Source organism: Condylostylus longicornis, unplaced genomic scaffold (assembly GCF_029603195.1).
Source record: "Condylostylus longicornis isolate FDR11 unplaced genomic scaffold, ASM2960319v2 ptg000077l, whole genome shotgun sequence".
Lineage (NCBI taxonomy): Eukaryota > Metazoa > Arthropoda > Insecta > Diptera > Dolichopodidae > Condylostylus > Condylostylus longicornis.
Window position 1 is genome coordinate 2,465,562 of NW_026578045.1, and position 16,312 is coordinate 2,481,873.

At 18.8% G+C, this 16,312-nt stretch overlaps 1 protein-coding gene across 8 annotated transcripts in view; it reads right to left on the reverse strand.

Moving 5' to 3' along the window:
• Positions 1-2,609: 2,609 nt before the first annotated feature.
• The window catches only part of LOC129612786 (prominin-like protein), a 173,374-nt gene continuing 159,671 nt past the window's right edge, over positions 2,610-16,312 (reverse strand). For 3 of the 8 annotated variants that reach the window (XM_055526553.1, XM_055526550.1, XM_055526551.1), the window contains 9 exons: positions 15,853-16,018; positions 15,613-15,782; positions 15,144-15,253; positions 14,942-15,046; positions 13,313-14,189; positions 13,078-13,199; positions 10,350-10,400; positions 9,047-9,190; positions 2,615-3,298 (listed from right to left, as the gene is read on the reverse strand). In XM_055526553.1, the coding sequence (XP_055382528.1) occupies positions 3,187-3,298; positions 9,047-9,190; positions 10,350-10,400; positions 13,078-13,199; positions 13,313-14,189; positions 14,942-15,046; positions 15,144-15,253; positions 15,613-15,782; positions 15,853-16,018 (1,857 nt within the window). In that variant the 3' untranslated portion in view covers positions 2,615-3,186. Of the gene's footprint in view, positions 3,299-7,270; positions 7,326-9,046; positions 9,191-10,349; positions 10,401-10,460; positions 10,573-12,675; positions 12,823-13,077; positions 13,200-13,312; positions 14,190-14,941; positions 15,047-15,143; positions 15,254-15,612; positions 15,783-15,852; positions 16,019-16,312 lie in introns of those variants that run through there. The other 5 variants (XM_055526554.1, XM_055526555.1, XM_055526556.1 and 2 more) reach the window with 5 other exon arrangements.

Below are 16,312 nucleotides of genomic sequence, written 5' to 3' on the forward strand. Positions count from 1 at the left end.
AATGACGGAATATTATTTAAAAAATTGGAAGTTTTCAATTTTTGAAATTCATTTTATTTTGTAAATTCCAAAATTTTTGAATAATCCACAAGTGATGTGATAAAGAAAGTGGATTGAAATTGGGTTATTATTTGCAAAAAAAATGTTAAGTTTATTATTTTGAAAATTTTATAATTAATGAAAATGTTTTTAATCAGAATTTTCTGTAGGACCGTATAATATTTATCGTTATGGTGATGATAATACAGTATTTTTAAGTCCAAAAAAATTAAAAAAATTTATTGAGAATTAATTTTATACACATATACAATTTTTTATTTTACTTCTTCTTTTTAATATTTACAACAATAAAACATTTTTTAAAAGTACACTTTTAATTATTTTCTAATTTTTTTGTTTTGTTTTATTTTTTTCATTTTAAACCTTTCAAAGTACATAATATTTATTATATTATTATACACAAATTGACTGTTATATTTATACTGTATTATCAAATATTAAATATAGAAAAATATTTTAATTCGTAAGATAATAACTTTTTTCTTTTATTTTGTTTTAATTATATTTTATGTATTAAATGTTATTTGAATTAATTTCTTACATTTTGATTCTAATAAAGAATTTATTCAATGTATTAAATTCTAATTAGCTTATATTTTTCCAGTATTAATACAGGTTTTTTTTTTTTAAAATAATATTGGCTAAAGTAGATTTTTTAATAGTTTAATATGAAATGAAAAATAATTAAACAAAAAAAAAATTATGAAAAGCTTAAATTAAATAATTTATTTAAGTTTATACTCATTGGTAATAATTTTAAAGACTAAGAAGAAAACGTATCTTAATTACTTTTTTTAGATATATTTTAAAATATTTCAAAAAAGAAACAAAATAATTAAACAAAAAATTAATTTATATTCTTGGATTTTACAAATTAATTTACATTCTGCTATTGGATTTCTTTAATTTTTTTACAAGTAAATTGAATAATTTTTATAATTATTCAAATTAAATTAAATGTACAACTATTTATGATACAAATGTATAAAATTTATGTCACTGATTTACAAATATAAATTATTTAATTTTATTAAAATTTAAGAAAGCTAATATTATTTTAAATTTATTAAAAGAAATGAAATATATGTAGTTTTGTTTTAAAATTTTTCTTATATTTTAATTGTATGTCTATATTTTATCTATTTTATAATATAATTAACGTAAAAAATAATTGAGTATTATAAGTTTGTATTTTTAAAACTTAAAATATTCGAAGATTTTAAAATCAATTTGAGACAAAAAAAAAATTAGCAAATAATTTATATTTACTTATATTACTACATTACTAATTTTAAAATATAAAATAAAATTATTATAATTGTGATTTAATGTTATTTTCATTTCATTTAATAATTAATAATTAAAACAATTTTAATATTAGGTTTCGACAAAAAAAAACACTTGTTTTTGTAAAATATGGAAATTAATATTAAAATTTATAATTAAATTTTTCATTTCATATAAAACTATATTTGAAAAAAAAAAGAAAACATTTTATAATTTAATTATTCAACATTATTGTTTTAAGTGCAATTTGTTAATAGTTTTATTTTACAATTCAAAATTATATAATACAATTATATTGTTATTATTTTATTTAGATCTTTCAATTTCTTATAATTTTATTCTATTTGGAATTTTTTCCTTTTCTATTTTTGAATTTTCTGCAATAAAATTGAAATTGCTTCGTTAATATTTTGTAATAATATTAATATACATATATAGGTTAGTACATTGTTATAAAAAAATGGCTCGAAACCGGGTCCAAAAGTGTTTTTTGATAAAATCCAAAAAAAAAAGGAAAAGTCTTCATATAATTAATTTTATAATACAAAATTTCAATATTATATAATTTTGTTGATTCAGATTTGGTCTTCTGAATAATTTTTCCAATTTTAAATTGGAATTATTCTAAATTTTGTTAAATGAGCCTGAGTACTTCAACGTAAATTTTAATATTTATTTAATTTTCTTAGTGTGAGCCTTATAATTTAAATGCTTTCAATTTTTTTTTGTTTTAAAAATATATTTTGTGTCGTCAAAACGGGATGTTAGGTTCAAGTTGTTATTTATTTTTCAAATAATTCAAATTATTTGTTGACTTCACTTTTATATTTACATATACATTATTTATAATTTTTAATGTGACAAGGTTTAACTATAAAAATTATATATAATATTATTAAAAATAAAAAGAGAACAAAGCTTAATTTTATTTATTCAAAATGTTTTGTTGTTTTTTTTTTCTTATATTTTAAATATTATATTTTAATAATCCTACATAATATACACATAGCATAAATTTAAAACCAGTCAAATTTTATATATCAAAAACAAACTTAAATGGAACAAAATTATATTGTATATAAAAGAACAAATTAATTAATTAATATATATTTTTTTTTCAAATTTCAATAATAATTAGTTTTTATTAAATAGATTTTTAAATTGTTTTTACTAAGCTAAAGTTGTTGTTTTTAATAATTTCTTTATCTTGAAAATTTCTAATTTTAAGAATAATAATTTTTTTTTCAAATTTAATTAATTTTTTTTTTTGTTTTTTCTTTTTAATTCGTATATGTGTATAATTTAAAATTAAAAACAAAAATAAAAGATTAAATAAATCTACATTTTTTATTTCATTTTTGTTTGTATTTTATTCCATTTAATATGAAAACATGATTTTAAGAGCATATTTTCAATTACAAATTTAAATTTAAATTTATTTTTTCTTTTATTAAAAAAATGGAAATCTGAAATTTCTTCGTTTCTGATTAATATTTTATTCAGTTTTTGTTTTTTTATTTAGTTTTTAAAATTTTTTTTTCTTCAATTAATTTATATTGTATTTGTTTTACTCATTTTATATTTTCATTTTATAAAAACTGGCTAAGCACATTCACAATATTTAATCATCATAATATTTTTTGTCATCTTCGTCATTTTAATTTTTCCTTTTCTTATTATACTTTTAAATATTTTTCTTCATCCTTATCGCAATCATCAAACCCATATTTTTTGTTAAAACATCATCATAATCTCTATTGTATATGGATATCATCATTGTCAAAAATTTCAACGTTCAATATTTTTTTTTTTTGTTATCTTGTCTTTCTTCATTTTGTTTTATTCTTGCTCAGATGCTCCTGGATAATAATATGGCGGTGGCCTTTCATATTCAGATGCTGGTGGGGCCATTGGTGGATTTGTATAACGTGGTGGACCACCATCCCAATGTCTTTATTTTTTTTTTATTTTATTTTTGATATTACATAAAAATAAATAAGAAGAAGAATATTTTATTAAATAATAGAAAATATTAAAAAATAAAGAAAATATGATTCTAAAAAGAAAAAAATAATAAAATTATGTAATGTATGTATATGCGATGACAAGAGTGAAAATAAATTGGAGGTTATGTATTTTATAAAATAAGACATCTGCCACAATTAATAAAAATATAATTTTGATTCTGGAGACACATTTTCGATTCCCAACTGTGATATGTGAATTAAAAATTAATATTAATATTGAAGAATTGAAATATAAAGATAAATTAAATAATTTTGAAGAATTTTGACTGTGAAATATTGAATTAAATAAAATACTTAAATATTGAATGTCAGGGATGTACGCGGAAATATTCTCTGTAATTGATATTCATGATTACTCGTTACTGATTTGAGATTAATACTCGTTACTTGACTATTCAAATATTACTTAATAATAAGTAATCAGTTACTTTGAATCTTTAGAAGAATAGAATACCATTTCAGAATACCAATTTCAACCCATCACTATTTTAATGTCCTCAAATACATGTAAATGTATTTTTCATTTTTTTTCAAATTTTTAATATTCTTACTCCTTAATTTGTTAATTTTAATATTTTATATAGCTTAATATTTTGTCGAATAAATATTTCTGTACGATCGCCATATAAAAATTTGGAAATTAGAAGAATTGGAATTATAAAAATAATTTCTAAATATTTACAATGGTTTTTTAAATTTCTGAATAATATAATAGTAAATTATTTACTATCATCGTCTGGAATCATTAATAACAATTGATGAAGTAAGTGGACTAAGGGGTTAACTAACATTTTGACGAAAATCGAGCTGCTCGGCTAGAACATCATTAAATTTCATATATTTTTAACTGTGGTTACTCTTATAGCTATAAATTTAATAGCAGACGAGATCGACAGTGCACATAGGAGTTAAGTAACAAAAAAATTGATATTTTTACAGTTTATTAATGCAAAAAATGTCAGGATGCAAATGTAAGTTAACCCCTTTGTCCACTTACCGCTTTAATTTCTAAATTACATAATTTTTTAATTTTGCAATTTATTAATTTTGGCAGAGATCTTCTGTAAAAAATATAGTTGTTTCAGATTGTGAACAAATAAGTGAAATAACTCTAATTAAGTTTGTTTTTAAATGCGAACAAAATTTTTTAAATTTAAATGTTTTTTCTTTTTTTTTGTTGCTGCTGTTTTAAATACACAAATTATGAATAAATATTTATTTAATGAAAATTTACGAATTGACTAATAAAGAAAAAAAAACAATGAAAAAAGTACAATAATAATTAAATACAAATTAAAATTTATGACAGTTTTGACAATATTTTTGACAATATTAGTTTACAAATTTTGACAAATAAAATACATAATCATAATATTGACGTACATGTATAAAAGTATAGGTAAAAATTGAAATATTTTGTGTTTGTTTTTTTTTTTTGCTAATTTGTTAAATACAATGTTAAATAAGATGAAAAATAATGAACAAAAAAAGCAAAATGAATGAAAATTTTATGTAAAATAAATAAAATTTACTTAATTTTTGACATTTTTCTTCAATATTAATTTCAACCAATAATTATAAATTTACAATTTTATGTTAACTAAAATTAACAAAAAATTATTTACATTTTGAAAAACAATTGGAAAAAAAAATTTAACCAAAATATAAATAATAAAATGAAAATTTACTATAATTAAAATATAAATTAAAATTAGAAAAACAATAAATGTTCTTGAGTTATACAGTGAGTGCTTATGAACCATATTTTTAAAAAAATACTTATGGTTCAATTCAACTCAATTATAAAAATTAATCCCAACCAAACTGGAGAGAAAGCAATTGAATATGAATACAAGCTCAATATTAAGCTATATATGAATGGATTTTATTGGAACCAGGGATTTTATTCAGATATATTTATATAGTAAAAAATATTATATTAATATTTTATAAAATTATTCTTATAACACAATATAATTATATTTTTTAGAGGAATTGCGTTAAGACAATTTTAAAACAAGCATAAAATGAACTGATTATAGCGACACAATATAGAAAGCGGAAATGTATTTAATGAAGATTGTAATGATCTAAAATTTTAATTAATCAAAAATCATAATAGAATCAAGAATGCGTTTTTTGTACCTTACAATTTAATCAAATTTATTTATTTACATAAATACATATACATTTATACAGTTAATATTTTGGTTGAGATCAATTTTTATTATAAGCACAATTTAAAATTTATAAAACAAAAATGATCTGAAATTTTAATATAAATTATTTGATTTTTTATGAAATTTATGTATGTTGCTATAAGAATTTAAATAATTGTTTATTTTAAAATGTTTTAGGTAAAAGAAGATTTTGGAAATAACAATTCACAAATTAATAACAATTTTTCATGAGTAAACTGACAATTTTCCGGGAGTTACAACAGTTATTATGCCGATAGGGAAATATGAAAATATATTTTAAATTCAATTGAGAATATTCCAGTATTATATGCGAAAAACAACTAAAAACTAAAGAAAAACAACACAAATTAAAAGAAAAATTGAAATAAGAAGCAAAAATATAGAGCAGTTTCTCTAATACCTAATAGTTTAGATATTACATATTTAGATATAGAGTAAAAATGCTCATAGATTGGAAAATTCTGGTGCATTTTGTTATATCACATAAAAATCCTGTATTACATAAAAATCAGATGACATAGTTAGTAATTTTGGACAATATTTCCAAAATATATGTTTCCAATATTTGATGGCGATTGTTATTTGTAAAAATGCATTCAAAAATGCAATGAAAAATATTTCAATGGTTTTAATCAGAGTACGCAATTATGTCCTCCTGAGGAAAAAAACAAAATATACCTCTAATGTACTGTAAAATTTTCATTGTCCCAATTAATATAAATTATAAATTGTAAACAATATAGCCTTAATTATATTATATAAATTTTCTAATTTCTTTAAATGTCACAAGAAATATAAGATTGTCTTCATGTATTATATGTAAGAAAGTACATGTATTTCAAATAGATTTTTTAACTTTAAGTAGAATTTAAAGTATAAGATGTTTAAGTATAAGATGTAAATTGCCTATTCCATAGAATAAGTAGATTTATCAGTTTTCATTATAAAAACGCATTGTATAACTATTTTTACTAAAATGTGTTAGAGAAGCAAAAATTAAATAGGTACCTCTAACTTGCTCTGACTTTAAATTTTTAAAGAAATTTCGTTGAAATTTGCCGAAAAGATAAAATACTGGATAAAATAGACTTTTATTTAGGGGAGTTTTAAAATTTTAAAAAGTAAATCAAAAAAATATCGAATGAAATAAAATTAGTTTTACAAGTATACTCGTATATGAAATTCTATTTGTTTTTATTTTTATGAAAAATTTTATGGGACGAAATTTTAGATATATATCAATAATAATTTTTTAATAATTTAGAAAAATATTATTTATATTTTATTTAATTCTAAAACAAATGTTTCTTTTTTAATGAAATCCATGAATAATTGAGAACAACAGAAAATAAATTAAAAAAACACAAATGAAGAAAAAAACTATAATTTTTTTTTTTCAACAAATAAAATTTTTTTTTTATTTATATACATGTATGTATATACATATATATATATACAGATAAACAACATGTTTTAGATTTAAAAAACAAAATCTATTTAAAAAAAATTTTATTTTTTAGTGTTTTTACAGATTATAAAAATATTGATTGATGCTTTCTTAGAAATATAGGTAATTAATTTAAAAAAAAAGAATTGAATTAGGACACAACAAAATGATTAAAAATTATATTATTATTAAAAAATATACAAAAAACAGAACAGAAAAAAAAACAAATGGAAATTATAACCAAGTACCTAAAAGAAACCATCTCCTTTGAGTGCTCTTGGCCTTGTATCAGAACCCTCATCACTAAATTTTTTTTTTTTTAATTTTATTTTCATTTTTTTTTGTTTTAATTTTAATTTATATTATTTGTTTGTTTGTTTTTTTAAATTAGTTTTTATTTAAGAAAAAATAAAAAAATATTAAAATATATTTAATATTATATTAAAAGTATATATACATTTATATATTTATATATATATTTAAATTGAGATATATTGAGTCTTGTACACATTAACATCGCGTCCCAGTTTTTAGACTAATCGGAACAATTCGATTTCAAATTTAATTTTAAAAAATTTTCAAAAAATTCTACAATTTGCCAAAAAAATAAAATTATATTCAAACCAGTTGATTGAAATTAAAAATTTTTGTAATATATATTTTGATTATAAAGAGAAAATTTCAATAAATTTCAAATTATCATTTGTTATTCTTATACAATTGACATTTGTATAAAACGTCAAAAAGAATCAAAAAAAAAAAATTTAAAATACTATTTGGTTACAACATCGCAAGCTTGGAATTTGAAATATGAGTCCGTAAGGTGGCCGAATACTAATTTCATAATTGGTATTATAAAGTATTTGGCATTTTGAAGCAGATATAATCAAACATTGTCAGTAGTCAATGTCATAGTAGGCATTTAGGAATAGATTTTTAAAAGGACGAGTAATATAAATTTTCATTTAAAAAGATTATATGTACTTATTGATTTTGAATTTCCTGTGGATTTATTTCAAATTTTATGATATTTAATTTAATTTATGTACGATATTTAATTTAAAATAAAAGATTTTAAATATAAAATGCATATTTCATTCTCTCAAATGTTTTGAATTGTCAATTTATTTTAAAATATTTATGTCAGTATAGCAGCTATCAGGCATTTTAATATCATTTAAATTTTCTTTATAATCAACAATTAATAGAGACTATTTATTGTAAAATATAAAATAAATTTATTATTAAATATTTTATTAAACCAATTTACTTAAATTAAAATTGTAATTTTTTTCATAAATGTGTACTAGACTTTTAAATAGAAATAAATATATAGAAGTTTGTTCGTTTTTCTTTAAAAAATTCACAATTTTTATTAATACGAATTAATCCTAACTTTTATTTATTTTTTTCTTGTTTTTCTATCTTTCAAATTTATAACAATTAAACCTATATTTTTTTACCTTTATCTTGATTTTATTTTTTATAAATAATAAATATTTAACTTAACAATAATTATAATTTGAGTAATTATTTATAACATGATCTATATATTTGAAATTTGAACTAATTTAATTTATTTCAATTTTATACCTATATATAATATAATAAAATAACACTATATAACTCAATTAAGAAAATTAACAAATATTTTACGATAAAAATATAAAAGAGACAATTAAAAAAAAAAAAACAAACGAATTATAAAAATTTCAAAAAATTTTTAAATATTAAAATTAAATTTAGATTAAAATTAAACGAAACGAAAACAACAAATTACTAAGAAAAAAAAATAAAAATAATTTTGCACAATGCATAATTTAAATTAAAAATATATTAAATAAAAGAAAAACCAAAAACATGATTGATGACAAATTGATAAGAAATTGACAACAATGACGGTTGTCAAAAATGACATGAAATTTTTTGATATGTTTGAAATTTTTTTTTTTCAAATTCTACTTTCATTTTTATTAAAGTGGAAAAAAAATTTATAGTAATGGCTATTATATAAATTCACTTACTTTGGTGCCATGTCATTATAACGTGTATCACGTCCACCAGTGCCAACTTGTCCATGTGATGAACCAGATTCTTCATAATAATCACCACGACGATCACGTGAACCACGAGAACGATCCTTTTTTCTTCGTTTATTTTTAGGTCCACTTTTTTGATTTTTAAATTTTGGATTTTTTTTTTATTTTTTTTTTAATTCGCATTTAGAAATTATAGTTATTGAAAGAAATAAATTAAAAATTTGAAGATAAAATAAACAAAAAAAATAATATGTATTTTTTTTAAGGAGAACAAAATGTAATTAAAAAATTAATTATATTTATGTATTTATAGGATAAAACGAAAATTAGGAAAAAATAAAAGACAAAAATTATTTTGATAATGAATAATTGAGTATTAAAAGTAATAGTTTCAAAAATAAAATTTAAATTGAAAAATCAGAGAAAGACAGGGAATAAATTTTATTCAGAAATTTAGATTTCAACTGAATTCAAATCAATTTCAGCAACTGAATTCAATTAATTCAATTGAGATCTAACTAAGATAATCTCGTATTATATTAGTACATACTAGAAAAGATAAATATTTATAAACCTATCATGAAAATAAAAAAAATTCTATGTATATATGTAAGAAATAGGTCGTCTATATCCAAAAAATAAAATACACATTTAATGTAAACCTCTGACTGATTCAGATATACGAGTACAAGTTCAATTGATTACTTCAAATCCAAATAAATTAGTTCAAATCTGAATTTAGAAGGTTTTTGACATTTGAGTCTCTTAATAAATATATGTTAACATCATATGAACTGAAATTTAATTCAGTTTGTTAAGTAAAAAGCAAAAGCAATTAAACAAATAAAACTTTAAATATAAAATTTATTTAATATGTACACATAATGAAATGTGAATACCAAAACCAACATATAAAATAAATATTATATTAAACACAATTTTTTAGATTGTGCTTAAATTAAATAAATAATCATATATCAATTTCATAACATAACAGTGAAAGTAAACAACAGTGTTTCCGTTATGGATCTCAAAATGTGAGTAGATTTCAAATATAAAAAAAAAAACTAAAACCGGAGTAAAAGGAGAACGAAATGGAATAATTAATTCATAATATTACAGGAAAATCAAGTAAAATAGAGAAGAGAAGAGAAATTTGAACTAAAATTTGATTAAGAATTTGAACGAAACAAACATTGAAATAAGAGAAAATTAAAATTTTTTAAAAGAAAATACTAACAATAAGATAGTTGATTGTTAATTAACAAAACAAATGCAAATTACTTACTTTGCTAATGGAATGTTATCACGTTCACTGTAGGCATCATACAAATATTCTCTGAAAATTTTTATTTAAGATGATTTTGTTTTTTTTTTTTTTTTTGATTGTATGAATGATTTAAAACAAATATACAAAACATAAATAAATAAAAGGAAGAGAAAGAAAAGGAAAAATAAAATGAAAGAAAGGCGCAAAATTAAAATTATTTAAAAATTAATATAAAAAATAACTAATATAGCAAGTAAAAATGAATACATAAAACAATAAAAATAATTTTAAAATTTACACAAAAGCATATTGGAGACATAATAAAAATATATTCGAAAAAAAAAACAAATAAAAACGAAAAACAATAAAATATGAAAACATATAAAAATTACTTATATTAATCATATTTATATACTTATATATGAAATAAATAAATATATTTAAAAAAAGCATGCATAGCCAATTCTATATAAAATTATTTTTAATTTTATTTTTTTGCATATTTTTTTTTTTTTTTAATCTTTAATAAAATTTAGAAAAATTAAGTATATAAAACAAAAAAACATTATTTTTAACAATCAAACATTTACAATTATTAAATAAACCTATGTAAAAGAAAGAGCCTAAATTTCACCTAATCTTTATAATAATTTATATTATTAAAAAAAAAAACATAAATGTATGAAATAAATAAATTGCTTATGTTTAATTCTTTAAAAAAATCTTTAACAAGATTTAATTATTTTTATTGAATTCTGTTTTTGAATAATTCTGTAATTAAATTATAAAACTCATTTTAGTTTAATCTTTTCTGTCAAACAAATGTCAGATGTTTTATTGCCAAAAAATAATTTAGTTTTTAAACTTTGATACACATATTTCAGGAATTTGATTGATATATCATTTATTAAAATCGATTTAGTATCAGTTTTATATGTCAAATCGACTGAAGTCAATAATAATTCTGACATTTATATTATTCTGGATAATTAACAAAACTATTACTAATCAAATAAATCGAAAATCGACTTCATTCTTATGGTAAAACTTAAAATATATTAAATAAAACTATTGAACAAAATCTGCATCCATAATAGGAAGATTGTTTTGAATCACCTTCCATAATGGAGCCATCAATTAATTCTGAAGAAAGAAACTATAGTGCCAGGCAGTACAGTGCTGCCTTCTTAAAATTACAGAATTTATGAAAAATTTTTATGATTATAATATTAATAATTAAAATGACGACATAATATTAATTTAAACAATTTCATACATTTATGTTAGAAAAAACAAAAAACAAAAACGAGCATGTAATTTAAAAGAGCTTTTTATCGTAATTTTTTATATTTTACAATAAATACATATTAAAGCAATAAAAATAAATTTAAATAGTGTTTTAAACGTGAAAAAAAAACAAAAAATGCATGGAAGCAAGAAATATTTAAGCAAAATAAAATATGAAATTTAATTAATCATAAAATACAAAATCTTATTAATAAATAAAGAAAAATTTGTATGGTAGAACAGAATAATTGATTTTAAAATTCCCAAATTCCCAAAAGCAATATTATAATATTTATTCATATTAAAAAATTCTAACTTACCCTGTTAAATAAAAATTCAAATGGGTAATGATAATAATTAAGAAAGGAGGGAAAGTAAGCATTGTATAGAATTTTTCCAAATTGAAGTTCTTAAACCTTATTTAATTTTTAAGTTTGTAGTGCATATATACATTTTTGGTTAAATAATAATTATTATGGGTTAAATGAAATTAATTATTTATTTATAATTAATATGGAAGTTTCAAAATTACTGTCATATATTTTAGAATAGTCTTATCAAATTCGGAAAACTTGTTTTTAACCTGAATTATTAAACTGAACTAGATTTAAATTATTTTAATATTTATATTTAATATTTAATATATTGTTATTGAATTTTGGAGCGTAACATGAGTTAAAAATAATTACTAAAAAAAATGAGTGTTTAATAAAATTTTTATAGACTCACTTTTAGGCTGAATATTAAAGTTATAAGAAATTATTTTAGTTTAATAAATGATGAGAAATAAGGGACTTGTAATAACACAATAATGAAATAAATTAATATAATTAAATCATGTATTAATTAATATAATCGAAATATAATATTAAATTATTTATTTTTAAAATAATTCTTGAATTATTTTCTAAAAGTTTTCTCTTTCGTGAATTTAAGGAATTAAAGTATTAATTTTGCTTTATTAAAAAAAAAATAAAATTAAAAATATAATTTGAAACTAAATAATAAAATTAAATAATAACTCAAAAACAATTTTTTTGAAAATAATATAAAAATAATTTTTATTATTACATATAAAATTATTATAAAAACTTTTTAAAATATTAATATAAATTTTTACAAGAAAAAGCTCATATAAATCACATTTAACAATAAAATTCTATATAATAATCTAATTTTGCTTTTCTAAAATGTATTTTTCGATCTAGAAAAGAAAAACAAATTAAAAAAAAATTTAAGTATCTAAAAAAAATTATTAAAAATTATTGTTTTTTTTTTTTTAACTGTTGTGTAAAAATATTTTAATTTTTTTCTTGTTTTTTTAAAATTTACTTAACATTTCTTTTCCTAATTTTCTTATATATAAAAAAAACATTTGTTAATAAAAAAAAATGTTAAAACTATCAAACTTAACCCTTTTCAAATCTGTTTTAACTATATTAAAATAAAATATACTTACGATTCAACTAATGGTCCAGGATATGGATCAGACTTTTGATATAAACTTGATAATTTAATACTTATCACAAGTGTCGGAAGGAATAACATTACACACCATCCTAGACCAGCCCAAAAGCCATTCTAAAAATTATTTATAAATAAATATTAAATATAATTAAAAATTATTAATAAATATTATATTTTTACTTTAATTTTATATATGAAATAAAATAATGTATATTAAAAATACTTACAAGTGGATCAACAATTTTATTACAACCTAGTACAACACCAGATGCATAAACATTTGCAATTGGAGCACATTTACCAATTTCTTTTTCAATTGCATTTATTACAAATTCTAAATATTTTTGTATTTGATTTTTGAAAAATTGTGCCAATTTAACAGCTTCTTTACGTACAAAATTTTCACCATGATCACGTATATAATTTTGTGCATGTTCAATTTCTTTTAATATTTCATTTATTGAATCATCAAATGGTTTATCTTTTAATTTTAAATTTTTTTGTAAATTCAATGCTAATTGACTTAATTCTTTTGAATGATCACGCATTGGTTGAACTAAATTATGCTGATATGTTTCTAAATGTAATGCTTGATTTTTTAAACTTACTTCAACATCCATCATTTTACTATTACTTTTTATATTTTCGGCTGTTTGACGTAATTTAATTGCAATTTCATTTAAATCATGTAATGTTATATTCTTTTCTAAATTATCAACAAATTTATCAGCATCAAAATTTTTTAATTGTGAATTTTTTAATTTTTCAATTTTTTCTTTATCAGTTTTATTTAACATTACAAAACGATCAGTATCAATTTTTATTTGTTCCTTTAAATTCTCTAATGTTTTATAAATACCATAATCATTTGGATATTCTTTAATATGTTCAATATCAATATAATTTTGTGTTCTTAATACATCATAAATTGTTTTATTTTTTTGACAATCAATTATAACATTTGATATACGGAACGGTGGTAATGCTCCAGTATTTTGAAAATTTCTACCATTTTTATTTTTACTTTGAACATTTTGATTAAATAATTTATTTAAATCAACATAATTATCAATATATTGGAATATTTGATCACTATCTGGATTACTATATTATATATAAAATAAAATAAAGAAATTTTGATAAAAAATTTTTGGAAATGACTTAATGAATTTTTCAATTTCTATTCATTAATTTTTAAAACCTTATTTTTTAGTATTTCAATTATTTAATGAAATGAATTTTTATATGAATTTAGTTGATTAATGGAAATTTGATTTAGATAGTTTAAAATGTACAACAGTTAAAAATCTTTTACAAACTATAGGTTAGTGTTGGGTGTTATAAACAGTAGAATTTTACATTTATTTACTTATTTATATTGTGAAATATTTATATTTGTTTAATGAAAAATTAACTACTCTTATAAGTTTTTCTTATTTAAAGTTTTTAAGAGTTTTTAGTTTTAGTTTGGATGAATTATAAATTAGAAAATGAATGAATATTTAAAATTCTATTCGTAATACCAAAGAATATATAAATATAAAAATAAAATCAAAAGTTTTTATTTTTTTCCCTTATATATTCTTTAGTAACACGAATTATAATATATAACTGATAACAATTAGTAATTAGAAAAGAATTGGTTCTACATAATTATATGAATTTGATGATTTTATGAATGATATAAGAATAATTATAAATTATAAATGATCTAAAATGATGACAAAATTGTCTAAAAATATAATAGATTTAATAAAAAATGATATTAAATATTTAATTTGTTATGATTTTAATATGAATTCATACATAAAATGAAAATAAGAAAACTTCTAAATGATTTTTTAATAGAATCTTACTTTAACGGCACACAAACACCACGGTGAAGAATTAAACCAGCTAAGAAATGTATTAATGTTGCTGCAGCTAATACTGATATTGTCAAAAATATTACGGATATAGCTCTAAAAATATACAAAAAAAAAATTATATTTTTAATTGTTATTTTCAATTGAACAAATGTAAACGGAGAGCAAATATGTATATAATTTTAATACTAACAGCATTAAAAATCTTGCACCAGAACCTTTATTACAGCAATCATCACCATAACCATCTGGACGTTTACCACATATTCCACATAATAAAGCAACTGTTAGAGCACATAACACCTAAAATGAAAAAGTTTTATAAGTTTTGTATTTTAGAAAATTTTTACATTTAATGAAATAAAGGTTTTAATGAATCTACAAATATTGTTTTTAAGAAGCAAAGACTTTTTTTTTTGCTAAATTATTTTTTTGTTAAAAATTCTTATTAAAGAGATTTATTCATCATTACAATCTTCAAGAAATCTTAACATTTAAAATTAATAATTTTGAATTCTTAAAATTTAGAACAATATTGGAATATTGACTGTTTAGGAAATCATAAATTTCAAATCTCTTGAAAATTTAACAATCTTTCAATTCTTTAAAAATAGGATTCACTAACAACTAATAATAACAAATTTATTTATATGACTTCCTACCAATAATAAAACTGAACTAATAGCAACACCAATATAAAAACGATAGATACTATATTCATCTAAATATTTATCAGCTTCATATGTATAATAATCAGTTTTATTTCCAATAACATTTGACATTGTATCCATATAATTTGCTAATTGATTACTCAATTGTTTAATTGCATCACCTAAAATCAAATAAATAAAAAAAATAATAATTCATGTTCAATTTAAATATTTGTATACAAAAATATTTACCAGCTTTAGTGACTGCATCATTAACTTTTGGAATATTTGTCATAATTGCATCATTTAAACTTGTTTTCATTTCATTTATAGCTTTATTACCATTAGTAACAGCATTTGCAACATCACTATTAACTAGCTCTTGAACACTTTGAATAATATTTGTAACATCAGGTAACTAAAAAAAAACGAAAAAAGAATTATTAAAATGACTATTTTATTATAATTTTTAAAACTTAACTTAAAAAAAAACTTAAATTTTAAATTTTCTGAATTCTAATAATATTAACATTCAGAATTCTAAAATATTCTAAATAATGTTTTAATAATTCTAGAATATTCTAATAATATTAGAATTCTAATAATATTGAATCTGACAATACAGTATTATTATTGCATAATAGCATTTATAGGAACTTAAATTTTAAATTAAAAATTGAAAATCTTTAAAATAAAAAGGTAGGTACGAAAA